Source organism: Gymnoscopelus braueri (assembly GCF_963280865.1).
Source record: "Gymnoscopelus braueri genome assembly, chromosome: 13".
In the NCBI taxonomy this organism is placed as follows: Eukaryota; Metazoa; Chordata; class Actinopteri; order Myctophiformes; family Myctophidae; genus Gymnoscopelus; species Gymnoscopelus braueri.
In genome coordinates, this window is record NC_137615.1 from 10,355,966 (window position 1) to 10,376,749 (window position 20,784).

The 20,784-nt window shown below is 43.3% G+C and overlaps 2 protein-coding genes across 3 annotated transcripts in view; one reads left to right on the forward strand and one right to left on the reverse strand.

Moving 5' to 3' along the window:
* LOC308099393 (uncharacterized protein) overlaps nucleotides 1-7,157 on the forward strand; it is a gene marked incomplete at its 3' end in the record, with an annotated part of 24,614 nt that extends 17,457 nt beyond the window's left edge. The window contains exons 10-15 of the mRNA XM_080448135.1: nucleotides 1,341-1,497; nucleotides 2,144-2,305; nucleotides 3,187-3,312; nucleotides 3,542-3,616; nucleotides 4,592-4,791; nucleotides 7,097-7,157. Coding sequence (XP_080304261.1) covers nucleotides 1,341-1,497; nucleotides 2,144-2,305; nucleotides 3,187-3,312; nucleotides 3,542-3,616; nucleotides 4,592-4,791; nucleotides 7,097-7,157 — 781 coding nt within the window. The remainder of the gene's footprint in view (nucleotides 1-1,340; nucleotides 1,498-2,143; nucleotides 2,306-3,186; nucleotides 3,313-3,541; nucleotides 3,617-4,591; nucleotides 4,792-7,096) is intronic.
* Nucleotides 7,158-7,454: 297 nt separating this feature from the next.
* Nucleotides 7,455-20,784, reverse strand: LOC308098418 (uncharacterized protein). 2 transcript variants are annotated; one of them, XM_080446766.1, is made up of 3 exons: nucleotides 20,610-20,784; nucleotides 17,727-18,696; nucleotides 7,455-10,005 (listed from the first exon to the last, which is right to left on the reverse strand). In XM_080446766.1, exons 2-3 carry the CDS (start codon nucleotides 18,291-18,293, stop codon nucleotides 8,920-8,922), a joined length of 1,653 nt encoding a protein of 550 aa, XP_080302892.1. In that variant the 5' UTR covers nucleotides 18,294-18,696; nucleotides 20,610-20,784; the 3' UTR covers nucleotides 7,455-8,919. The 2 variants fall into 2 exon arrangements, with proteins under 2 accessions (XP_080302892.1, XP_080302893.1); XM_080446767.1 differs by lacking the exon at nucleotides 20,610-20,784 and adding an exon at nucleotides 19,680-19,962.

Here is a 20,784-nt window from a genome sequence, read left to right on the forward strand (position 1 = left end):
GAGGTCAACCAACCACCCAACTAATCAATCAATCAATCAATCAATCAATCACTTTTTCAAGCTGTCACCCTGATTGAATCACTGACTGGGTCAAAAGCTGGTATTGATTTTCCATGGGACATTTCACTTTTATTTTTCTCATATAACAAGTGAACAGCCAACTGAAATAACAAATACATTACAAAATAATATAACACGTCCACTGATGAGAGTTGTAATGTGCTCACGTGAGCTTAGCCATTGGTTCTCAAAGTGGGGTCTGGGGACCGGTCCAGGGGGTCCCCAGCAGAAGTAGGTAACACAGCATCACACTAATTTTAACCACTTTATCCATATGTTATACTTTGGCAATTCAAAAATAGCAGATATACAAGCTCATAGAGCTCAAGCTCTATGAGCTTGTAGATCTGCTATTTCTGAAAACTCGTGCATCTATGAATAGGCCTATTTTTAGTTTTTTTTTTAAGTGAACATTTTTAACTCAAATCTTTGCTTCTGGAGGCCCATGGCGCAAAATATTTTTGAGATGAGGGTCCGCAGCCAAATAAAAATAATTTTGGGAGTCCATGTTATGAAAAAGTTTGAGAACCACTGAGCTAGGCTATGTAATTCGCTGGGATTGGTCTGTGTAACAAGCTCAATAGCGGCTGGAAATGACGGCAGGTTTTCTTTCAGCGCTCTCTTTATTTCTGTACAGCACCAGAAACCGACGTTCACCTGGCTGCTCGCCATTCCTTCGATAGTATAATCAGTGGCCTGGTAATTGTCACTACACAGAAATAAGATCCAAACAAGATGAGCGTGCGGTTGATCTACCCTGTGTGATTAGATTAGCTCATTGCACAAAGGGTGTGCAGTCACACCCAGCTCAGATTCTAATTAGTTTGACTCAGGCCAGGTGTGACTGCTTAAATCATCCATCACCCTTATATAACTTAAAACGTAGAACTTTTTGTCGTTGTATTGTTTAGTCATGCTTTTAAGTGCTATCCTCTGCGATATGTAATGATGCCTTTTGAGTTGTGCTCTAAATTCCTAATGTAAATCAAATCAAATTCTCAAACGCTATCACCATACTGTACAGTCCACTTTTGTGGGGACTGTGATTGTTGTAGTAACCTAGTAGCGTCAGCTGAGTCTTCGGTGTCAAGCAGTAAAAATAAAATAATATAAAATACAATTTTACAATACAATACTTCGACTTGTTCAAAAAAGGAAATAGACCTCTCTCTGTCTCAATAATATCACTTTACCTTTGGTTTGAAATGAGTCATTTTAAACTAAATATCAATCAACTGAATGTACAATTGATGTTCAAATGTTGTCTGTCCTGGGTTCAGATATGAGAATGAGCTGGGCATGCGTATGTCGGTGGAGGCGGACATCGCTGGTCTAAGGAATTTGCTTTCAGAACTGGGCATGGCCAGGTCAGAACTCACCATGACAATAGAGGGACTGATGGAGGAACTTGCCATGATCAAAGCCAACCATGCAGAGGTATCATATCATATCATATCGTGCAGTACAGTACTATACCATACTGCACTACTACCGACCGCATACTACACTGCACCATGTACACCATGCATTACTACACCTGTACAATACTGTACATTATACCACACTATACACCATACATTACTATACTGTATTGTATTGTATTGTACATCACACCACACATTACTACACCATAGGCTACTGTACAATATACCACACTATTACTATATAGTAATGTTATACACCGGGACTCCCTCTTTCTTTGGTGTTTTGCCCAGGTGGGCGTGATTATATGCCTAAACCTAACCCTAACCTCACAAACACTATGACTCAAAACCACGCCTACCTGGGCGAAACACCTGGGAAAGAGAGAGGCCGGTTATACGCCATACAACAGTATGATAAACTACAATTTTGCACATAATATGTCCAAATTATGAGGTTTCCACCCAACAGAGACGATAAATCATACCAAATACACCATACTGTATTATATGCTACATTATACACCAACATACTGTACTGTATATCAATACTGTACACAGTCCAATGCATCACTACATTATACGCTAACATACTGTACTGTATATCAAAACTGTACACCGTCCAATGCATCACGGTACATTCACACTTGTCTCTCCTGCAGGACCTGTTGGCCATGCGTGAGCAAGTGGGAGGTCAGATCAACGTGGACCTGGACGTGGCTCCTCAGCAGGACCTCAGTGTCATCATGGCAGAGATCAGAGAACACTACGAGTCGGTCGCAGCCAAGAACCGCAAAGACCTGGAGGTCTGGTTCGACAAGAAGGTATGGGTCTCTCATCCCACACATCTCTTCTAAAACAAATATATGTCGTGCGATTAAAGCGGCACTATGTAGTTTGGGGTATCAGTGGCCACTTTGGACACACGTAACATGGCAGCTAACGTCTATGACGTCATTACCCATGAGTCTCTGCGAGCATGTCCGGTGAGGACGCGCTGTGATTGGCCAGTCTTCGCTTTGACTGGCAGTTCTGCCTTGGTGCCTTGGCTCATTGTCTCCCCTATACTAATACAGTCAAGCCCCTAGCAGGGACCCCCCTGAGTCTATACAACATTTTGTGGAAGGATGATTGTTACTGCTTAAAACATGCAACCTTATAATTTTGTGGGACATAATATGCTATATAGTTGTTAAAAAGTTACACGGTGCTGCTTTAACAATAATCAAACATAAACATGAAAATATTCAAGAAGGAGCTTGTTCAGATAGTTTACCAGGAAGCCACGCAGCACAAAGTCCACAATGACACCATAGGATAAACTGTTTAGTTTAATGAGCCATGCCTCATGGCCCTGTTCTCATTGGGCAGATGTGAAGGACTGATTGAATGTCCTTTAAAGTCTGTGACAGGTGTCAACTGCTGCACCGGACCGCCACCATGTGGTTCTTTGCTTACAACTGACTGCAAACCACACCATATATACATCCACAATCAAATATATAATCTCATAATATGACATTCATTCATACATGAGTACATGTACATCACCTATCGTGTAGCCTACAGCTTATAGGCAATTTGAGAAAATATACCGAAGAATACAGACGTATATATAGGCTTATTATTCGGAGAGACCACAATCTACAATACATTATCTGAAGTACGTCTCCTCTCCTCCTCTGTGCCCCTCTCCTCTCCCCAGGCTGAAGCCCTCAACCAGGAGGTGGCGATCACTCAGACGACCGTGACGACCGTTAGCACCGAAGTAAAGGACACCAAGAGTTCTTGCCAGTCCCTGGAGATCGAGCTGCAGACACAAATGAGCATGGTTTGTGACTCTCTCTCTCTCTCTCTCTCTCTCTCTCTCTCTCTCTCTCTCTCTCTCTCTCTCTCTCTCTCTCTCTCTCTCTCTCTCTCTGTTCTAATAATTGTCATGTTGCTACACAAAGTTAAAAAGAGACTGGGCTCATTTAAGTCATTTGAAAGATCTAACATTTTTTGATGACCTGCTGCAGTTCCTGCCTGTTAATGTCTTGTCTGTCTCTTGAACTGCACAGAAAGCGTCACTAGAGGGCGCCCTGGCAGAGATAAACGGTCGCTACAACATGCAGCTGTCTAGCTTCCAGATGCAGGTCAGTGACATCTTCTCATTCTCAGTGGTGGGAAAAAGTACTCACATTGTTCACTTAAGTAAAGGTATCAATACCCTATTGCAGAAATACTCTGTTACAAGTAAAAGTCCGCAATTAAAAATTCACTTGAGTAAAATTACTAAAAGTATTGGTATCAAAATGTACTTAAAAGTACTTTCACAAGTTTTTAAATGTATACAAATCTTTTGAAAATAGCAGATCTACAAGCTCACAATGCGTCACATCGTGACGCATTGTGAGCTTGTAGATCGGCTATTTTTAAATGGCCGAAATGTATATAGGGCTGAAGTGGGTATTTTGTAATTATTTGTAATAATAATCAAAATCTACAAAGTAACTAGTATTGCAGTGCAGCAACATGTACACAATTGTACTTAAGTACGGTACATGTCATTAGTTGCTTTCCACCACTGCTCATTCTGCTCACATATAAAACCTTGGGAAGTTCTACTTCCTGTTTGTGACATCTGTGGCAAGTTGTGTCGGATACCTTTAAAACGTATAGTTTTTTCTCCACGGATGTTATATGTTGCTGTTTGAATGCTGTCTTCTTTTAATGAGTGTTTTCCAGATTTTTTTCTTCTTCTTTTTTTGTCTTACATCTGATTTTCCTCATCTATTTGTCATTTACACCAGTGGTTCTCAAAGTTGGGGTCCGTCCGGGAACTCCCAGGGGTCCTTGGGGAGGTTCCAGGGGGTCCCCAGCAAAAATGAGTAACGGTTTAATAACGTTAACCTTATTTTATACGTTGGCTATTTGAAATAGCTTGTAATGTTGGTGTCGCTGGCACCAACATTTTCTAAACGGTTCCGTGGCTAAATAAATACGTATCAATTTGGGGGTCCTTGAGATGTAAAAATGTTTGAGAGCCACTGATTTTTACACACCAGCTTTGGCCAGTTCTCTGCACGGTGCAGATGTACAACTACAATGTGTCTCTGACCTCATGACAGGTGACCAGCATGGAAGGGCAGCTGATGCAGCTCAGGGCTGACCTGGAGCGTCAGGGCAGCGAGTACCAGATGCTGCTGGACATCAAGACCAGGCTGGAGATGGAGATCACCGAGTACAGGAGACTGATGGACGGAGAGGCTAGCGGGAGTGCTAGCATGAGCATGAGCTCCTCTGGTGGGATGATGTCCTCTGGTGGGAGGTATGAGACACCTGGCCAACACCAACCATGTACAACACAAATGGAGAAGAATAGATGTAGACATGTTCCCTTGTGGTAGGATTAGAAAGAGTTACAATGCAACAAATACTGAGTCAAATATCCCAAGGTACATATACAATTATATATTAAATTATATCAGTTTATATTGTCAAAAGAACAACATTCAGCAGCACTTACAAAGAGATTGACAAACCTTGTTCATGAAAACTGTGTTAAATTCAATTCAATTTCATTGTGTGTTTTGAATGAAGATTGAAGAGTGAAAGAATAGTGCCCCCCTTTCATCGAGCATTTTCTCTAGTTATTCTGGTAGAGGTGGTCATATTCCTGATTGCAAAATAGGGTGGACAGGGGTGACATGTCCCATCCACTTTTTGAAAGCTTGATAGTGTAATTCACTTCTTACCCAGAGTCATTTCAGAAAATAAAAACTATAGAGGGTGGCAAAAAAGTCACAACTTAAGCGCCATTTAAAACAATTGTGAAAATAGCCGATTCGCAAGCTCACAATGCATCGTGATGCGATGCGTTGGAGATGGAGAACGCTGAAGAACAGGCGTTTAAGAAGCCGGGCAAGTGAAAGATACGGCCACGAACAGACAATAGCCTATATGTCTCAAAGCAACTGTACAGTTCAGTTCTCAATAATAATCACAACAGCCTCTTATAATTTCAACATATTTCACACAGCTGGCAGGAAAACACTGAAACAAGACTAGTCTGATTTCACTTGGACTACTTTCATTTTATAGATGAAAGACTGCATTGTATTATATGTGTACATTTAACTTAATAGTGGAGTCCACAGTGTGCTTTGTGGGCCAGCATTAGGAGCAAATCCCATATCTAATATACTATCTTTTCTATTTGTAATGTAATGATAAGAATCATGGAGAAAGGGAGAGCCAAACACCAGCACACAGAGAGAGAGACCTACAGTGAGAGGGAGAGAAACAACAGGAGAGAGGGAGAGACCGAAACTTTTAAACATTTATTTTGTTCTCTGAGCTAACTAGCATTTGGAGACCATTTAATTATTTCAATTTTCAATTAAACAACATTTGAATGCAATTCACTTGATTATATGTTGTCATGTATCATATAATTCAATATTAAGTGTTTATGCAATCTCAAACATAAGGTAATCAATATAACCTGGTTCCAAGCAGGTGTAATCAGACTTTTGACTGTATGTCCTGAATATTGAAGTCTGTAACCCACAAAGAGGTGTAGTAGGGTAGAGCAGTCAAGTGTTTACTAAAATATAATTTAAATTAAAGGCATTCTGGTAACCTACATTTGCACTTGCTGGGTATCAAGCCTGAGAACACCATTCAATACCGAATAGAACATGGCGGCCGTGTCCATGGAGAAGTGGCGCTTGTTATATTCAGTTCCTCAAGCTATATACTATATAGGATCCATCTACATTATAGCCTTTTTTTCTGGGAAGAACGGGCCATCACCACTCTTTCGCAAATCTTTGGTTTGAACTAGATTAGAATTATATGTACAAATAAATATCATATATGAAAATGTATATTATATATACACTACAAATGAATGTATTCTGTGTGAATCACAGAATACACAGTACATGTGTCTAGTTACACTTGACTTAGGACACCTGGGGCCAGTTGCACCACCTCACACTAAGTTCAAACTTAGCCTAGTTATGCTTAAATGGCTTTTAAAAAAGCCATTTAACCCATTTAGCCGGGAAATGATCGGTGTCAATTTCTTTGGCTATTCAAAAACAGCAGATCTACAAGCTCATAGCGCGGCCCCGAGTGCCGCGCTATGAGCTTGTAGATCTGCTATTTTTTGTTTTTTTATGTGAAAATTTGTGCAAATCTTTAAATATATATATACATTTTTAAAATATATATTCAAAGATTTGCACTCATTTTCACGATTTTTCAAAACATAGCAGATCTACAAGCTCATAGCGCGGCACTCGGTGCCGCGCTATGAGCTTGTATATCTGCTATGTTTGAATAGCCAAAGAAATCTAAAATGACAGAGACACTTTCCCGGATTGAATGTGTTTAAGCTATAACTAGGCTAAGTTAGTGTGAGGTGGTGCAACTGGCCCCAGATGAAGACCGTGATTCTCCACCGTATGATGGCGTCTTGCACCGAAAGCAGATGTACAAGCTCACGTAGATCGACTCCTTTCTGTGCACGGCACCCATCGTACAGTGAATAATGACCAGGCTTTTAATGATTTGCTGTTCTGAGAAAAACAAACAAAAAGTGTGAGTCTTGATATCCTTCCTTCCAGTCACAGCCACAGCTCCAGCTCCAAGACCACGACCACTACCACCACGGTGAGGACGATGTAGCCGGTTGATCGCCCGATCACGCCTGACGCAGCCTATCGCCTTCCTCTGTTCCCGACTCAAGTGACCAATCATGATTCACCTGGTGGAAGATCCTGACGCGCCTACAATTTCTTTGCATAGAACTTCCACTATGACCTTTTAAAAGCTGCAACTGCCCTTTCCCTGAATGAGTATGGTTTTCTGGTCTGGAAACACAGCGTTTTCACCAATCTCTGCAACGCTTTAAACCAAAGGCCATTGTTCACGCTACAATTAACAAGTAATATAGAAGTAAATAGAAAAGAAAATAACCAGTTGATACAACTGGATGTCTGTCATAACTTTAAAAATATTATTGTTACATATTAAAATATGAATACTAGCAAGAGGAGATATTCTTAATAGACCTAGATATTGTATCTATTTAATTCATATTATTTGATATATAGCTGATATGTATGGCCTGTGATTTAAGGAGACAGTAATCTCTTCCTTGTCTGCTAGGTTGAGGAATAAAATTGAACAAAACAAGCTTCTTTGTCTGAGTCTAATTGTGAGACAATTATGTTGGTTGTGGCCTCTTTACGACAACACTGCACTGAATGAAAAGGACCCTTCCTGGCGCTAATATGGTCAATTCCTCCAGTATACACCCAAGTCACACACACAGCCAACACAATTCTAACAGCTGCCACGCATTAAAATCAGGAGAACAGACATGCCATTAGTTTCTTTAATAATTTCTTTTTTTTCCAGTACAATGATGCTGTTTTTTTTTTTCTTCTTTCCTTTTCCTTTTTTATGAATTACATGTTATCAATAGAAGATTTGTACACAGTGAGAGATCATTTGACACGGGTGGGGAAACGGCATTCACTTTAGTGATGCACCGATACCGACATCCTGGGTTTCATCTACCAGGCTGAAGTGCTCATTGATTCTAGATACAAAGTACTGAGTACCGGCCTAGTGATACTGGAATGGTTCATTTAACGAGGAATTTTGCTGCAAAAATAGAAGGGAATGTGCTTTTTATCAAAACCAAGCAACAAAACTATTTCATGTTACAGTTTCAGCCTCTTCCAAGGGATATGTATACCGCCATATCCCAGCGTTGTCCATCATCACACACACTCAGATTGACAAGTACTCAAAAGGTTATACATTCTGAATGTATGTATACCTGGGGTCAGCAAACGCTTGGCACACAGTGTTGGCAAGTACTCATAAATAAGTACTTTTTACTTGGTCAGTAAACGTTTGGTACTCTGTATTGGCAAGTACAAAAGGAAATCAAGTTCAAGAAGTTGGTCAGCATTTATGGTCTGTGCTTGGTGTCGGCATAAGAACGGAGAAATAAGTATTTCCACGTCTTCTACGTGATTCTCCAAAGAAACAAACAAATAAATGGTATCGGTGCACCTCTATACTCACCATGGTACAGATAGACCTGTTAAAAAGATTATCTACAAACGCCTCAGTAACACAGTCGCACAGTACATGACATGTACACACATACATACACAGACACTTGCATAAGAGCAAATCAGTCACAGTCGACCCTTCCCGATTACAGAATGCAAAAAAGAGCACATAAAAGGTATGAAAAGATTTAAGAAAAGGCATAAGGAAAAAAACAAACATATATTTATATATTTATATTTATATATATTTATATATATATATATATAGCATTTATAAAAAAGAAAAGAAAACAAAACAAAAAAACAGAGTAATACTTTTTCTCGAGAGGTTAAAGGGTACGGAGTTGGTCATTTAGTTTTTAGCTGCTCTCATTGTCCATTGTGCTGCTGCTGTTACTGCTGGTGCTTCCTGCGTCAGAGCGCTCCCGCTTGTGGATCTGCTCGTGTGCTTTGAGGTGGCCCGATTGACTGAAAGTTTTCCCACACTGGGGGCAGGCGAAGGGCCGCTCCCCCGTGTGGATCTGCTGGTGGGCTTTGAGGTGGCCGAGACGCCCGAAGCTCTTCCCGCACTGCGTGCAGCCGAACGGCCGCACGCCCGAGTGGATCTTCTCGTGAGTCTTAAGCACGCCGGAGTTGCTGAAAGTCTTGCCGCACTGGGAGCAGGTGAAGGGCTTCTCGCCCGTGTGGATCTGCAGGTGGTTGCGGTAGCTGCTCTCCTTGGAGAAGCTCTTGCCACAGTGCTGGCAGCAGTAGGGCCTCTCGCCGGTGTGGCTGAGCTGGTGGGCCTTCAGCTCCTTGGACTGGCCGAAGCTCTTGCCGCACGTCAGGCAGCAGAAAGGGCGCTCGCCCGTGTGCAGCCGCTGGTGGGATCGCAGGTCGTCCGCTTTGGTGAAGCCCTTGGGGCAGTGGGCGCACACGTAGGGCTTCTGGCCCGTGTGGATGAGCTGGTGCCTCTTCAGGTTCCCCGCCTGGCCAAAGCTCTTACCGCACTGCGAGCAGGTGTACGGGCGCTCGCCCGTGTGGATGCGCTGGTGGGTTTTCAGGTTGCCCAGTGTGCTGAAATGCTTCCCGCACAGTGTACAGGAGAAGGGCTTCTCGCCCTGCATGTTGCGGGGCTTCCGCGCCGCGGGGTTTTGGCCCTTCGTGGCGACGCCGGTCGTTCCGCCGCCCTGGCCGGCGGGCTGGAGCTCGTAAAGCCCCTCTCCTCCGAACTCTGGTTCCAGTTTCACCGTGCCGTCGAACATCATGGGGTCGGGTCGGAGCTTGTTGAGCTCGGAGCGGAGCTCGGCCATGTGAATGGACTCCAGGCCGTTGTGGTGCGGCAGGTGGCTGTGCATCAGGATGGCTTCTGGGTACTCTGACTTCAGGGAGCAGAGCTCTGTGGCGTAGTAATACGACAGGTCCACATGCTGTTCGGACTTGATGTACTCCAAAGTGTCCGACACCTGGAACAGGGAAAACAGACGTTAAGATAAAAGACCAGACGTCAAATCACGACCAGATCAATAAGGTCAATAGGTAAAACAATCTGTGTGCGTCTTTTTGCAACGTGCAGATGAACACTGGTCTCTTCTGCGGCTAAATTACAAACACACTAATGGGCAAAACAATTCATGTGCAGGTATTTGTCTAAATGAAGCACAAGGTGGCCAATAAAGCACAAGGTGGCCAATAAAGTACAAGGTGGCCAATAAAGTACAAGGGTGCCACCTAGTGGCGACCATCACACAGAGTAAAGTTAAATGGAATCTACAGACTGTAGGTCATCAAATCCTCACCAATGCGAGCCCAGCCACTGTTTGGTTTCAGCTGCAGCTGAGCTGTACGCTACTCATAACTGCACAGCAGCATGTCTGTAGTGTTCATTTAACTCAGCCATTTTTACACTATATCACAGAAAGAGGTTTGTCTAATGTCTATAAGCCATTTTTACCCTATCTATCATAGAAAGATGTTTGTCTCATGTCGAAGTCATTTTTACACTATATATCGTAGAAAGATGTTTGTCTACGAGTGCTTTCGGAGATTCATCATGTTTCATACAGCACTAATCAGACAGACAATTACAATACCAACAATTCCTACCGACTAGACTCAACAACAGCACCGACAACATACAAAGGGTTATCAAACTTTTCAGGCTGTGACCCCCCAAAATAATAATATTTGAACTGGGGACCCCCCACCTTGACAAGCACCTAGTAATTGTAGGCATTACATTTAGTTTGACTCGGTTCCACAGATACAAATTGTGGAAACAGCCGAACTAGAAGCTCACAACGTGTCACACTGCGTCGCATCGTGAGAATGTCATGGGGTATTTTAGGTGCGCTACAAGCTGCACAGTGTACAATTAAAGCTGCACTATGCAACTTTCCTCTTCTACCCTGGATTTGAACCCGGGTCTCCTGCGCAAGTGCTGAAAATGTTACCATTGAGCCAATAGAGCCTGGCAGTTTGTTCAGGGGATAAATCGGATCTTGACCTTCAGGTCAAAATGTGTGTCAAACCAGAAACAGGATGGTGTCATGTCTCATGTCTCACCTAGACACAGGATCTAAATGTCTCAATAGAAGATCAGGGAGACAAAGCACAAACACCCCAATTGTATAAGTTATATTGTATTAACCCACTAAGACCGGGTAAAGCATCTGTGTCGTTTTAAGATTTATTTGGCTATTCAAAAATAGCAGATCTACAAGCTCATAGCACTATGAGTTTGTAGGTCTACTATCTTTGAAAAATCATTAAGATTTGTGCAAATCTTTGAATACATTTTAACCAATACATTTTCAAAACTATTCCGTAACTTTTCCAAAGTATTTTACCCCATTTCCAGGCCTATAGCAATCATATGGTGCAAAAATGAGGCTCTAGTGTTCTATCAATGCCCCAAGACAGACCTGAGCGAAGGCGTCCCGTGACAAAAAGAACAGATCTACATGCCAACAACGTATCTCGGAGCAACTGGTTGTTAGCTTGTAGATCTATTATTTTTGTCACGTGTCCTGTATACATATTAGACACACAGCTTGTGCGCGCACTACATTTTAACATGTTACATATTTCACGTCATGTTGGACATGTTTTCATTAACAAAATCAATAGGCAAAAATGTACTGTATACCCAAACGTTTTTCCAGGCCTGGAAAACGTTTTTTTTTTTTTGTATTCAAAATATTTCCAGGAATTTCATGACCGTGGGAACCCTGGGCCAAATACATATAATTCTGGGGGTCCCTGACATGAAAAAGTTGGAGCATCACTGATATAGCAACATACTTTTAGGATTTGGAAAACAATTTTTAGATATGCATTTGGCCACGGACCCCCCATTACAAAATATGTTGTTCCAGGGACCCCCCACAGAAGCAAAGTTACAAATGTTCGCTTCAAAAAATATATATTCAAAGATTTTCGAAAATAGCACATATACAAGCTCATAGCTACAAGCTTGTAGATCTTAAAACGACCCGCATTGAATGGGCTAACATACTCTACTATAGGCCTTAAAAAAAACGTGACATAGTGCCGCTTTAAGTATAAATCAGATGACTGGTGCAGCATCCTTCCTGACACACGGAGGATCAATTATTTTGTTGCTGTTTGTTCAGCTGTGCAATACTGGTAAGCATCGATGATCCCTGAACCTGATTGGTTCGGACTTTGGAGGGATGTTTACCCTATAGCTTCTGCCTAATGGTAACGGTTTGTATTATCGTTGCTGTCCAGCAGAAATCTCCACGTTTTTTCGTTAATTAATGCCCTACTTCATTACACAAGACTGTCACACAAAAGTAACGAAAATAGCAGATATACAAGCTTATAGATCTACAAATAGCATATCTACAAGCTTATAGATCAGCTTTTTTCACTATTTTTAAACTAATAGAAAAGGAACGTTTTGGACACACCCGACAGCAACGATATGCAAAATAGGAGATGTCATATCTCTAATAATCACATCCCATTTTGTCCACCACTTGCGACACACAGGTCATTGTCATTGAGTAAGCAACATCAAAGAAAGGTACTATAAAAACATTACAGGTGTGAAAGGAATAGAACTGGATGAACAAAACAGGCTGATGTAACAGAGAATTTGATATCTTCCGATGGGAAGAATAGAGATATTACACAGAACACAACAATGTGCTGCTGAGTGAATGACACTTAGGTGAACACTAGCCTCAATCAATACCATTTTTGGTTTTCTGATCCGGTCTGGACTGGACTCTGGAGCGGAAATAACTTTACGTCATCAGCCGGCCGGAGCCCACGACCAGAAGATCCGGCGCCTTGCACCTCCAAAATGATTCCCCTAGTTTAAAATGTGTTTAGTTTGGTATAATCGTTTTGTTTCTCTTGGTATAAAAATCGTTTGGTATATCCATTATTTTATTGTAACTCGTAGCACGACTAGCGAGACTAAACTAATTGATTCGCATTACGTGACGCCATTTTTGTCCCCCTTTTTTCTAAACCGGATGACACAGCTTTAGAATGAATACCAGGCTTTCCTCTGTGGTGGAAAGCCTGGTGAAGCGAGGTTAGGTGAACACTAGCCTCGTTCCCAGCCTTTTCTCATCTCCAAGGAGAAAAGCCTGGTTATTACCTGGTAATTCAGAGCATGTCTATAGGGTGGGACTTCCGTTATATGTACATGTAACGGAATGTAAACAGATCTGTAAAGACTCGCCAGGCTAGGTTGGTGAACACAGACTTTCAAACAGTGACGTATGTGTACTACATCAGTACTTTCAAGTTATCTCCCCTAAAAAGTAATGATGTACATATAATTTTTTTTAAATATATGTTTGATTGAGTAATGTAGATTAAACTAATTCAAAAAAAGATTTTCCACCGATTAAATTAACCAGGAAAGAAATATCCAAAATGGAATGAGAAGCTCTTTCCTCCATTTGTATTAAAAAGGTACACACAAACGTCGACTTTGCACGGCACGCCGTACAGTCTATGGTTGCCATTTCATCAACCTGAATCGTATTTTTTTTTTAAGTCAAGATTTCGCTGTAAACACAGCAAACAAGGAAAATGTCACGGGCCCTGAGGGTTGTGGCTAAAAACCAGGGAATATGGGTTGTAGTTTTCACAAACCACTTGAACCCGAGCATCCCTATTCTGGGCATGTCATAAGGCAAACATTCAGTGAAAATCACAACACATCATGTTGTGATGCGCTGTGAGCTTGTAGATCGGCAATTTCCGGCGAAAGGATTTGGTGTAGAGGGATAAAAGGAGGGGACCAATTAAAGACCATTGGTGGACCCCAGTCAAGGCAGTATATAGGGTTTAAGTTATGGGATTTTACCCCAAGGACATGACTGGAGTAAACTCTTCAGCACAACTTCAGCTGCACTTCAGAGACACGCAGAAGACCGCTCAGGTAACTTAATGACTACACATGGGATGCTACCTGCAGGTGCTACAAGCAAGCACTAGTGGTCACCCTCACTTTACCTATAAACAGTACAGGAGTCTATTCGAATGAGCTGCTCTCAGCACTGCACTGCTGTGTGCTCACCTTCAATTCCCGTTATAAGGTGCCAGCATTTTAGCTCTGTCAGTTAACAGCATGGTCAAACTTCATCTAGAAAGAAACATGTTTTATGCATACTATACGAGTATATTGTATTTGGACAGTCGTGTTTGAATGTTTTTTTTATTCGGTGCTGCTGACATCTTCATCAGGCTCCGATTCATTGGCCCGCAACATATTAGGCCACGGCAGTATTTTAACCATCATACTTAGCAGTTTGGGCAATTTTTTAATGAAAATATACTATATAGGGCGCCTGCTGGCTTAGCTGTCCAGGTGCATACATATAGGCTCTAATGCCTGACAGTGCATTGCGGGTTCGAATCCCGATCTTGACGACCTTTGCTTCATGTCACTCCCCATCTCTCTCTTCCTGTTTCCTGTCTACCTCTGGTACTATCAATAAAAGGCAGAAAAGCCCAAAGATATATTTAAAAATAATATATATATATATATATATATATATATATATATATATATATATATATATATATATATATATATACACAAACACACACACATGAGAACAGGATGGAGAGTTTATGTCATGGATTCCTACAACAACATGGTGGGGGGGAGGGAGGGAATGATGAATGTAAAAATATACAGATGAGATAGACTGACAGACAGCCAATGTATAAAGGTAGTGGTACCACGTAAATCAGTATTATTGGTTTCATCTGTTGTCAGGGTACCGTGACCATGTTGCTTACTGCTGCTTGCCTGAAACCTTTAGTCTTGAGCTGATCTTAAGTCAGCTGAGTGCGAGCTACATTCCTAAAATTTCGAATGTGAGACAGTGCTTGAAATACACCCAGACGACGGTCGGCTGACAACAGAGGGGGGTTGAGTGTTGGGGTAGCCTCTTGTTGTGTGTGTGTGTGTGTGTGTGTGTGTGCGCGCGCGCCCGTGCGTGTCAGTGTGTATTTTCGGCTGTACTGTAGGTGGACCTCCCAGAAGTCATCGAGACGTGTGCTAACTGTGCTTTGCCATCACCTGTCTTAGGTCAAGTTTGGGCCAAGAGCGTACAATTGAGTAGGAGATGGGCTGCTGTGGGGTGGTGGAATTTTCCACACAGAGAACGAATGATGTGGTTGTTGCGACCATGATGCAGTGACAGCGGTTCATTTGAGAAGTAAATCTTTTCACTGCCGAGTCACACCGACACCTGCCGCTGCTGTCAGCCGACTTGGACTATTCTAGATGTTATCAAGGCTGCACAAGGCGAGAGGATTCGCACTACACGTGTGAAATCTGAAAATTCCTGTAATACTGTTTGTGCGTACATTACATTCTATTTCTGAACTCACAGGAAATATTCAAAAAGGTGCCTGGAGGTTGCTTATGTGGCATCGCCAACACAAGTCTGAGGATGTACAACAGGGGTCGGCAACGGCAACCTTTTTGACATGAAGTGCCATGTTTTCATTTTCTTGGTAGTCAGTGTGCCTTATCAATATTAAGCTTAATTATGACACCACATCAAAATGTAATATTTCCAACTGCGTTTGATTGTCCATAGGCTATACATAACCTTTTATTTTAGAAATATTTATTTCACATCAGGATGTGATGATCATTAGACTGATAAGACAGGGCAATAACCCACCCATCTCCCAGACTCCCTCCCCAGTTAGAGTTAGGAGTTTGAATGAATGTAGAATTATGTACAGGACGTAATTTGTATATAGATGTGGGAGGGACTTAAATTAACTGACTGATCTGAACCTCTCCTGTGCCAATGTTGGTACCCGTGCCTAAGGTTGCCTACCTGACGTACACCATAGCGAGTTCTGTCCATGTCCATGAGAGAGAGACCGGCATCTAACCAAACGTTTGTATTGCCCTGTATCCTTCAATGGCAAATGCTTGGAAAGCCATTATTATTGTGCTAAGTGCATTCATTCTTTAACAAGAATTGCCCATTAACACATTAACCGCCAAGACCGTAGTCCTACGGGCCGTTAAATCCAACTGTTAAGCGCCGAGACCGTAGCCCTACGGGCTGTGGTGCTTTTTCCTTTTTTTCGATTTTTTTTTTTTTCAATTTTCCAGGGGGACCATTTTCAGTGTAACACCACCCGAAATCGACCGGAAGTGCGATCACGTTTTTTGTTTCCCGTCTGCCTTCATTCTAAGTCGTACACAAAAAGCCCTGTAAAACCTGTACAGGGACATGTAGTTTTTCATCCTCGCATTTCCCATGTTAACATAAACGATCAGAACTCAAACATGGCGGCTCCGTTTGACACGCGGTCTCGACGAGTAGACACCAGGACATGTGCCCGTTGTTTACAAACAATGGATCGGGCAATCTAAAGGATTTTAACGGGGCCTATGGCGACCTGAAAAAAACAAAAAACAACAATAAAACCTTGGCACTGGTGAGTACATTATGAGATTAGCCCTTGGCGGTGGATGTGTTAATAAAGAGTTCCCGTACAATTGTTGCTCTATCATTTCCGAGTGGCAGTGACAACTTACTGTCTCATCTCGGGTGCTTCTAGTCTAGACACATGCAGAAAAATGTACGTGTTTAACCCATCTTGGCAGGCCTTGCCCATGCAAGATGACAAGTGGGAGCTGTAATTATGTCGCTTTCAGGATAACTGGGGACTGGGAACTTTCTGGCTGCTGAGCAAGAGAGAAAAACAAGGATTTTATTTTGGAAGTTAAAACCACGTTAATTGCTATATTACACACAGTGTAATTAGGAATTTGTGTCTTCACGTTTAAGACAAAGACATGGACACGTTTCACCAGTTCTGTGACTTAGTGCCTTGCTCAAGGACACGTCGTTGGGATGGATACAGTGGCTGCAGCAGCGGCAAGACCTACAGCTGATCAGGGACAGAAGGATCTGATCGTATCTATTGGCTGCCGTCAACAGAACCTGGTTTGGGTTGTTGAAATGCATGCGTTTAGATCTGGATGGTATTTTACGATTGCTAATCTAACAGCAGAGTAACATTTACGACTGTACATTTTGCAGACCTGTAATCTAAACCCTGGAGATCCTGCAACTTAACACATTGCATGCCAGTCGCGTAGATCTACGCGAACCTATTTAAAGCCGCAGCGTGCCAGTCGCGTAGATCTACGCGAACCGCCGATTCCCATGTTAAGTGCCCCAGGTGCACTTTCCGAATTTTTTTGATCCATTTACGTTTCCGGTTTCCGGTCGGAAACGGAATTATTCGGGTTCCGTTTTTTTCGATCGTATCCGCTTCCTGTCTGGGATCCTGTTTAAAACTCGATTTTCTCTGGTTGTTGTTTTTCTCCTCGCTGATCACTGTTTACCGTTGATCGGCTGTAGCTTCAAGATGGCGGCACGGATTTGGAAACTGTTTTCGCTCGCCGTTTCTCACGGATCCGCTGTGTGTTTAGAACCAAATGAACGCGCACTTTTAACTTATTTAGCGAGGTCTGTGGCGACATGAAAAAAACTAAAAAACAACAATAAAACGCTGGCACTGGTGAGTACATTATGAGATTAAACTCTGGCATGGAATGTGTTAATGTTGGACAATTAGAAACACAGAAAGCCCTTAAGTGACTGCAGCTGCAGACACCACAGAAAGCCCCACAGAGCGTGCAAGGTTATACCTGGGAAATGTAGTCGAACACCAGGCTGGGCTCGTAGTGAGACTTGTAGTCCAGCTCTGTAACGTCAGCGTGGTGGAAGGGACCCAGGTGGTGGTTGCCGTGGTGATGGTGGTTGCCGTGGTGATGCTCGGACTTGATGTAGTCGAGGCCGGTGATCTCCATCTTGATCTGGTCGTGGCACAGCTCGGCGGTGGACAGGGGCTGGATCTCCGACAGGTCCACGGTCTGGATGGGCTCCAGGTCCGTGTCGTCCAGGCCCGGCTCCCTCTTCACGCACGGCAGCATCACCAGCGGCTCGGCGATCTCGGCCGCCAGGGAGCCGAGGGTGGGCGTGGGGCAGCCGGACGACAGGAGGGCCAGGTCGTCGTCGTCGTCGTCGTCCTCGTCGTCGTCCTCCTCGTCATCGTCCTCGTCGTCGTCCTCGTCGTCGTCCTCGTCGGAGGTGGCACTGTCGGAGCAGTCGAGCAGCTGGAGGGAGGGGTCATGGGGCGTGGACGGAGAGCTGCAATCGGACGCCAGCGGATGAGCCAGGCTGAGGCTCAGACACTCTGTGTCTAAGTCTGTCATGGCAGGCGGAATGTGGTGCTGGCAGTGATGGCGGTGGCAGGAGTTTATCTCCTCCTCCTCTTCCTTCCCCCTAATTTAACACTAGAATTCTCCCTTCCCTCCTTCTCCTACTTGGGGACAGGAACAAGTCTTTTAAGGGCCTTCTTCTTCTCCTCTATCTCCCCTCCTAATCTAATACTGGGAATGTGGCAGTGTGAACAGTGTTCTATTGGTCCTTCTGTGTTTAGCGCAGTCTGGGCTGAGCTTTGGTTCTCCTTCCCCTCTCTTTCTTGCCGCCGCCTCCTCCTCCTCTGTTGGCTGGGGTCTGGTGGAGTCTACCTGATGGTGCACCTGGGTGGGCTCGGCCCCACAGGGATCCAACGGCGGGACGCGATGGGGTAACCTCTGCCGTCACCAGCGACACCTGAGAAACAGACAAAGTGAGGAAAGGGGGGAGAGGAAGAGATGCCATTATGGAGAGATGGATGGGGGGGGTGTTAGAAAGAGAAAAGACAAAAGTTATAGAGGGAGAGATGTTTCAAAATTATACATGGACAGATAGAACATGAAAAGTAGTAAAGATGTGGAGAGGTGTGGAAGGATAGGTACATTTCACAACATTTCTTACTGGGTTGATATCAACATGAAGACAAGAAGTTTTCATTTCAAAGTTCACACGATAGTATGACCTCCTGATTTTCATAATAAACTCATAATAAACTCAAATATAAATGACTATTTTAGCTGTTAGGCAATACCTAAATTATCCCATATAAAAACATACTGACAAAAACAAATAGACAAGCCTGCACCAAAGTAACCTATATAGTAGTATCCATGTTCAGTAACAATACAAAAAATATACAGTAATGAGATTATATATATATATATATATATATATATATATATATATATATATATATATATATATATACATATATACATATATATATATACATATATACATATATACATATATACATACATACACACACATGTACACACGTCAAAACAAGAAAGCTTTCCAAACACATAAACAAAAAACATGTATAATAACGGCATGCACGATCATCCCACTCTTTTGAACAAATCAATTCAACGTATAAAGTATAAATTGCCATTGAATGTCTCTCCATCATTACAAAAGCCCCATTGTCCCTGACAGGGCCTGTCTGTCTGTCTGCACACTGCAGCTCAGGAAAAGTTTGCAGGAAGCTTGTTTTAACAGACCTAACGTCAAGGCACCACATGTCTGACAAAAAAATAAATAAAAAAAGCACACTTTTCAAATGAACAGTAAAGTCACTGCAAAATAGACATAAGAGTCTCGAAACCCCAAATAAGACACCGTCCTGGGGATTGAGCGTCAGGGTAATATAAAAACATAAAGTTATGGCTAATGCATACCTGTCGACTATTAGCCCAGGTAGCAGAGCCTCAAGTCGCAGATTTTGTCTTTCTGGTGTTAATGTTTTCAAAGCTAAAGGATGCGTTTGACCACAGGAGGACACCGTGCTCCTCCAGGAGCCATGAGGAGGTGTTGTGACTCTCTGACAAGTCTTTTTTAAAAACGAGCAATGGAGATGAAAAGGGAGAGGAGAGAGAGCAGGGAAATGCGTGCAATTCTCTAGCCTGCTCTTCTGGTATACAAAGACAGGGCAAGGTGCCATGTCTGTGCTAGCAGTGCTAGCACCCAGTGGCCATCTTGTTTTATCACACAGTAACCCAACGGTCGGCTGGTTTCTCACAACACGGCCACCGCCAAGGAGACGTCGGGTGACGTCACACAACTAAAGTACAGTGTTCTGAGCGGGAGGTCTTCAGAGTCCAGTGAGAGCTTAACTACAGGCTACTGCTGGTACGCACGCACACTTCCGCTTGTTTGTGACATCACCGACCCATCCTTGGTAATCTTGATCGGCTGCTGCTCGCTCAGCTAACGCAGTTAGCGTTAGCATGGAGGCTAGCAGCAGCAGCTAGCAGCAGCTGAGCTCAGTGGCATGCAGAGCAGAGAAGGAGAGAGAGAGAGAGAGAGAGAGAGAGAAAGTGAGAGTGAAGAGGAAAAGTAGCCTCTTCCTTCTACCTGCCTGCGTCGCGCGCACTGTCCGTGCACGAGGCGAGCAGTGATGCTGACAACACAACGCTTCGTCCAGACAAAAGAAACTAAACAAAAAGTGTGTCACATTATGATGATGAAGCGTGCAGAGTGTACTCACTGCAGCGAGCGATGCACATTCACGTTAAAAGCAGGAACCCGCCGGGCTGCAGACAGACAGACAGACAGACACCCATCACACACACACACACTCAGACAGACAGATCAATAACGACGGTTACCTGCGGTCTGAACGGTTCATGGATGCGGGGGGGGGGGGGCTCGGTTCGGTTCGGTTCGGCTCAGTGTCGCCGCTTGTTCTATCGTCACAGTTGCCCGACTTCAAACTCCACCGGACCCGCCACGTCCACCACGCAACCCGCTGCCTCTCTCTTTCTCTCTCTCTCTCTCCTCCCC

Excerpts from the sequence above, each read along its gene's own strand:
- LOC308098418 (XM_080446766.1), bottom strand. The coding sequence starts at position 18,293 with ATGACAGACTTAGACACAGAGTGTCTGAGCCTCAGCCTGGCTCATCCG. Across the intron at positions 10,006-17,726 it reads TGTTCGACTACATTTCCCAG|GTGTCGGACACTTTGGAGTA; the intron begins GTATAACCTTGC and ends TCCCTGTTCCAG.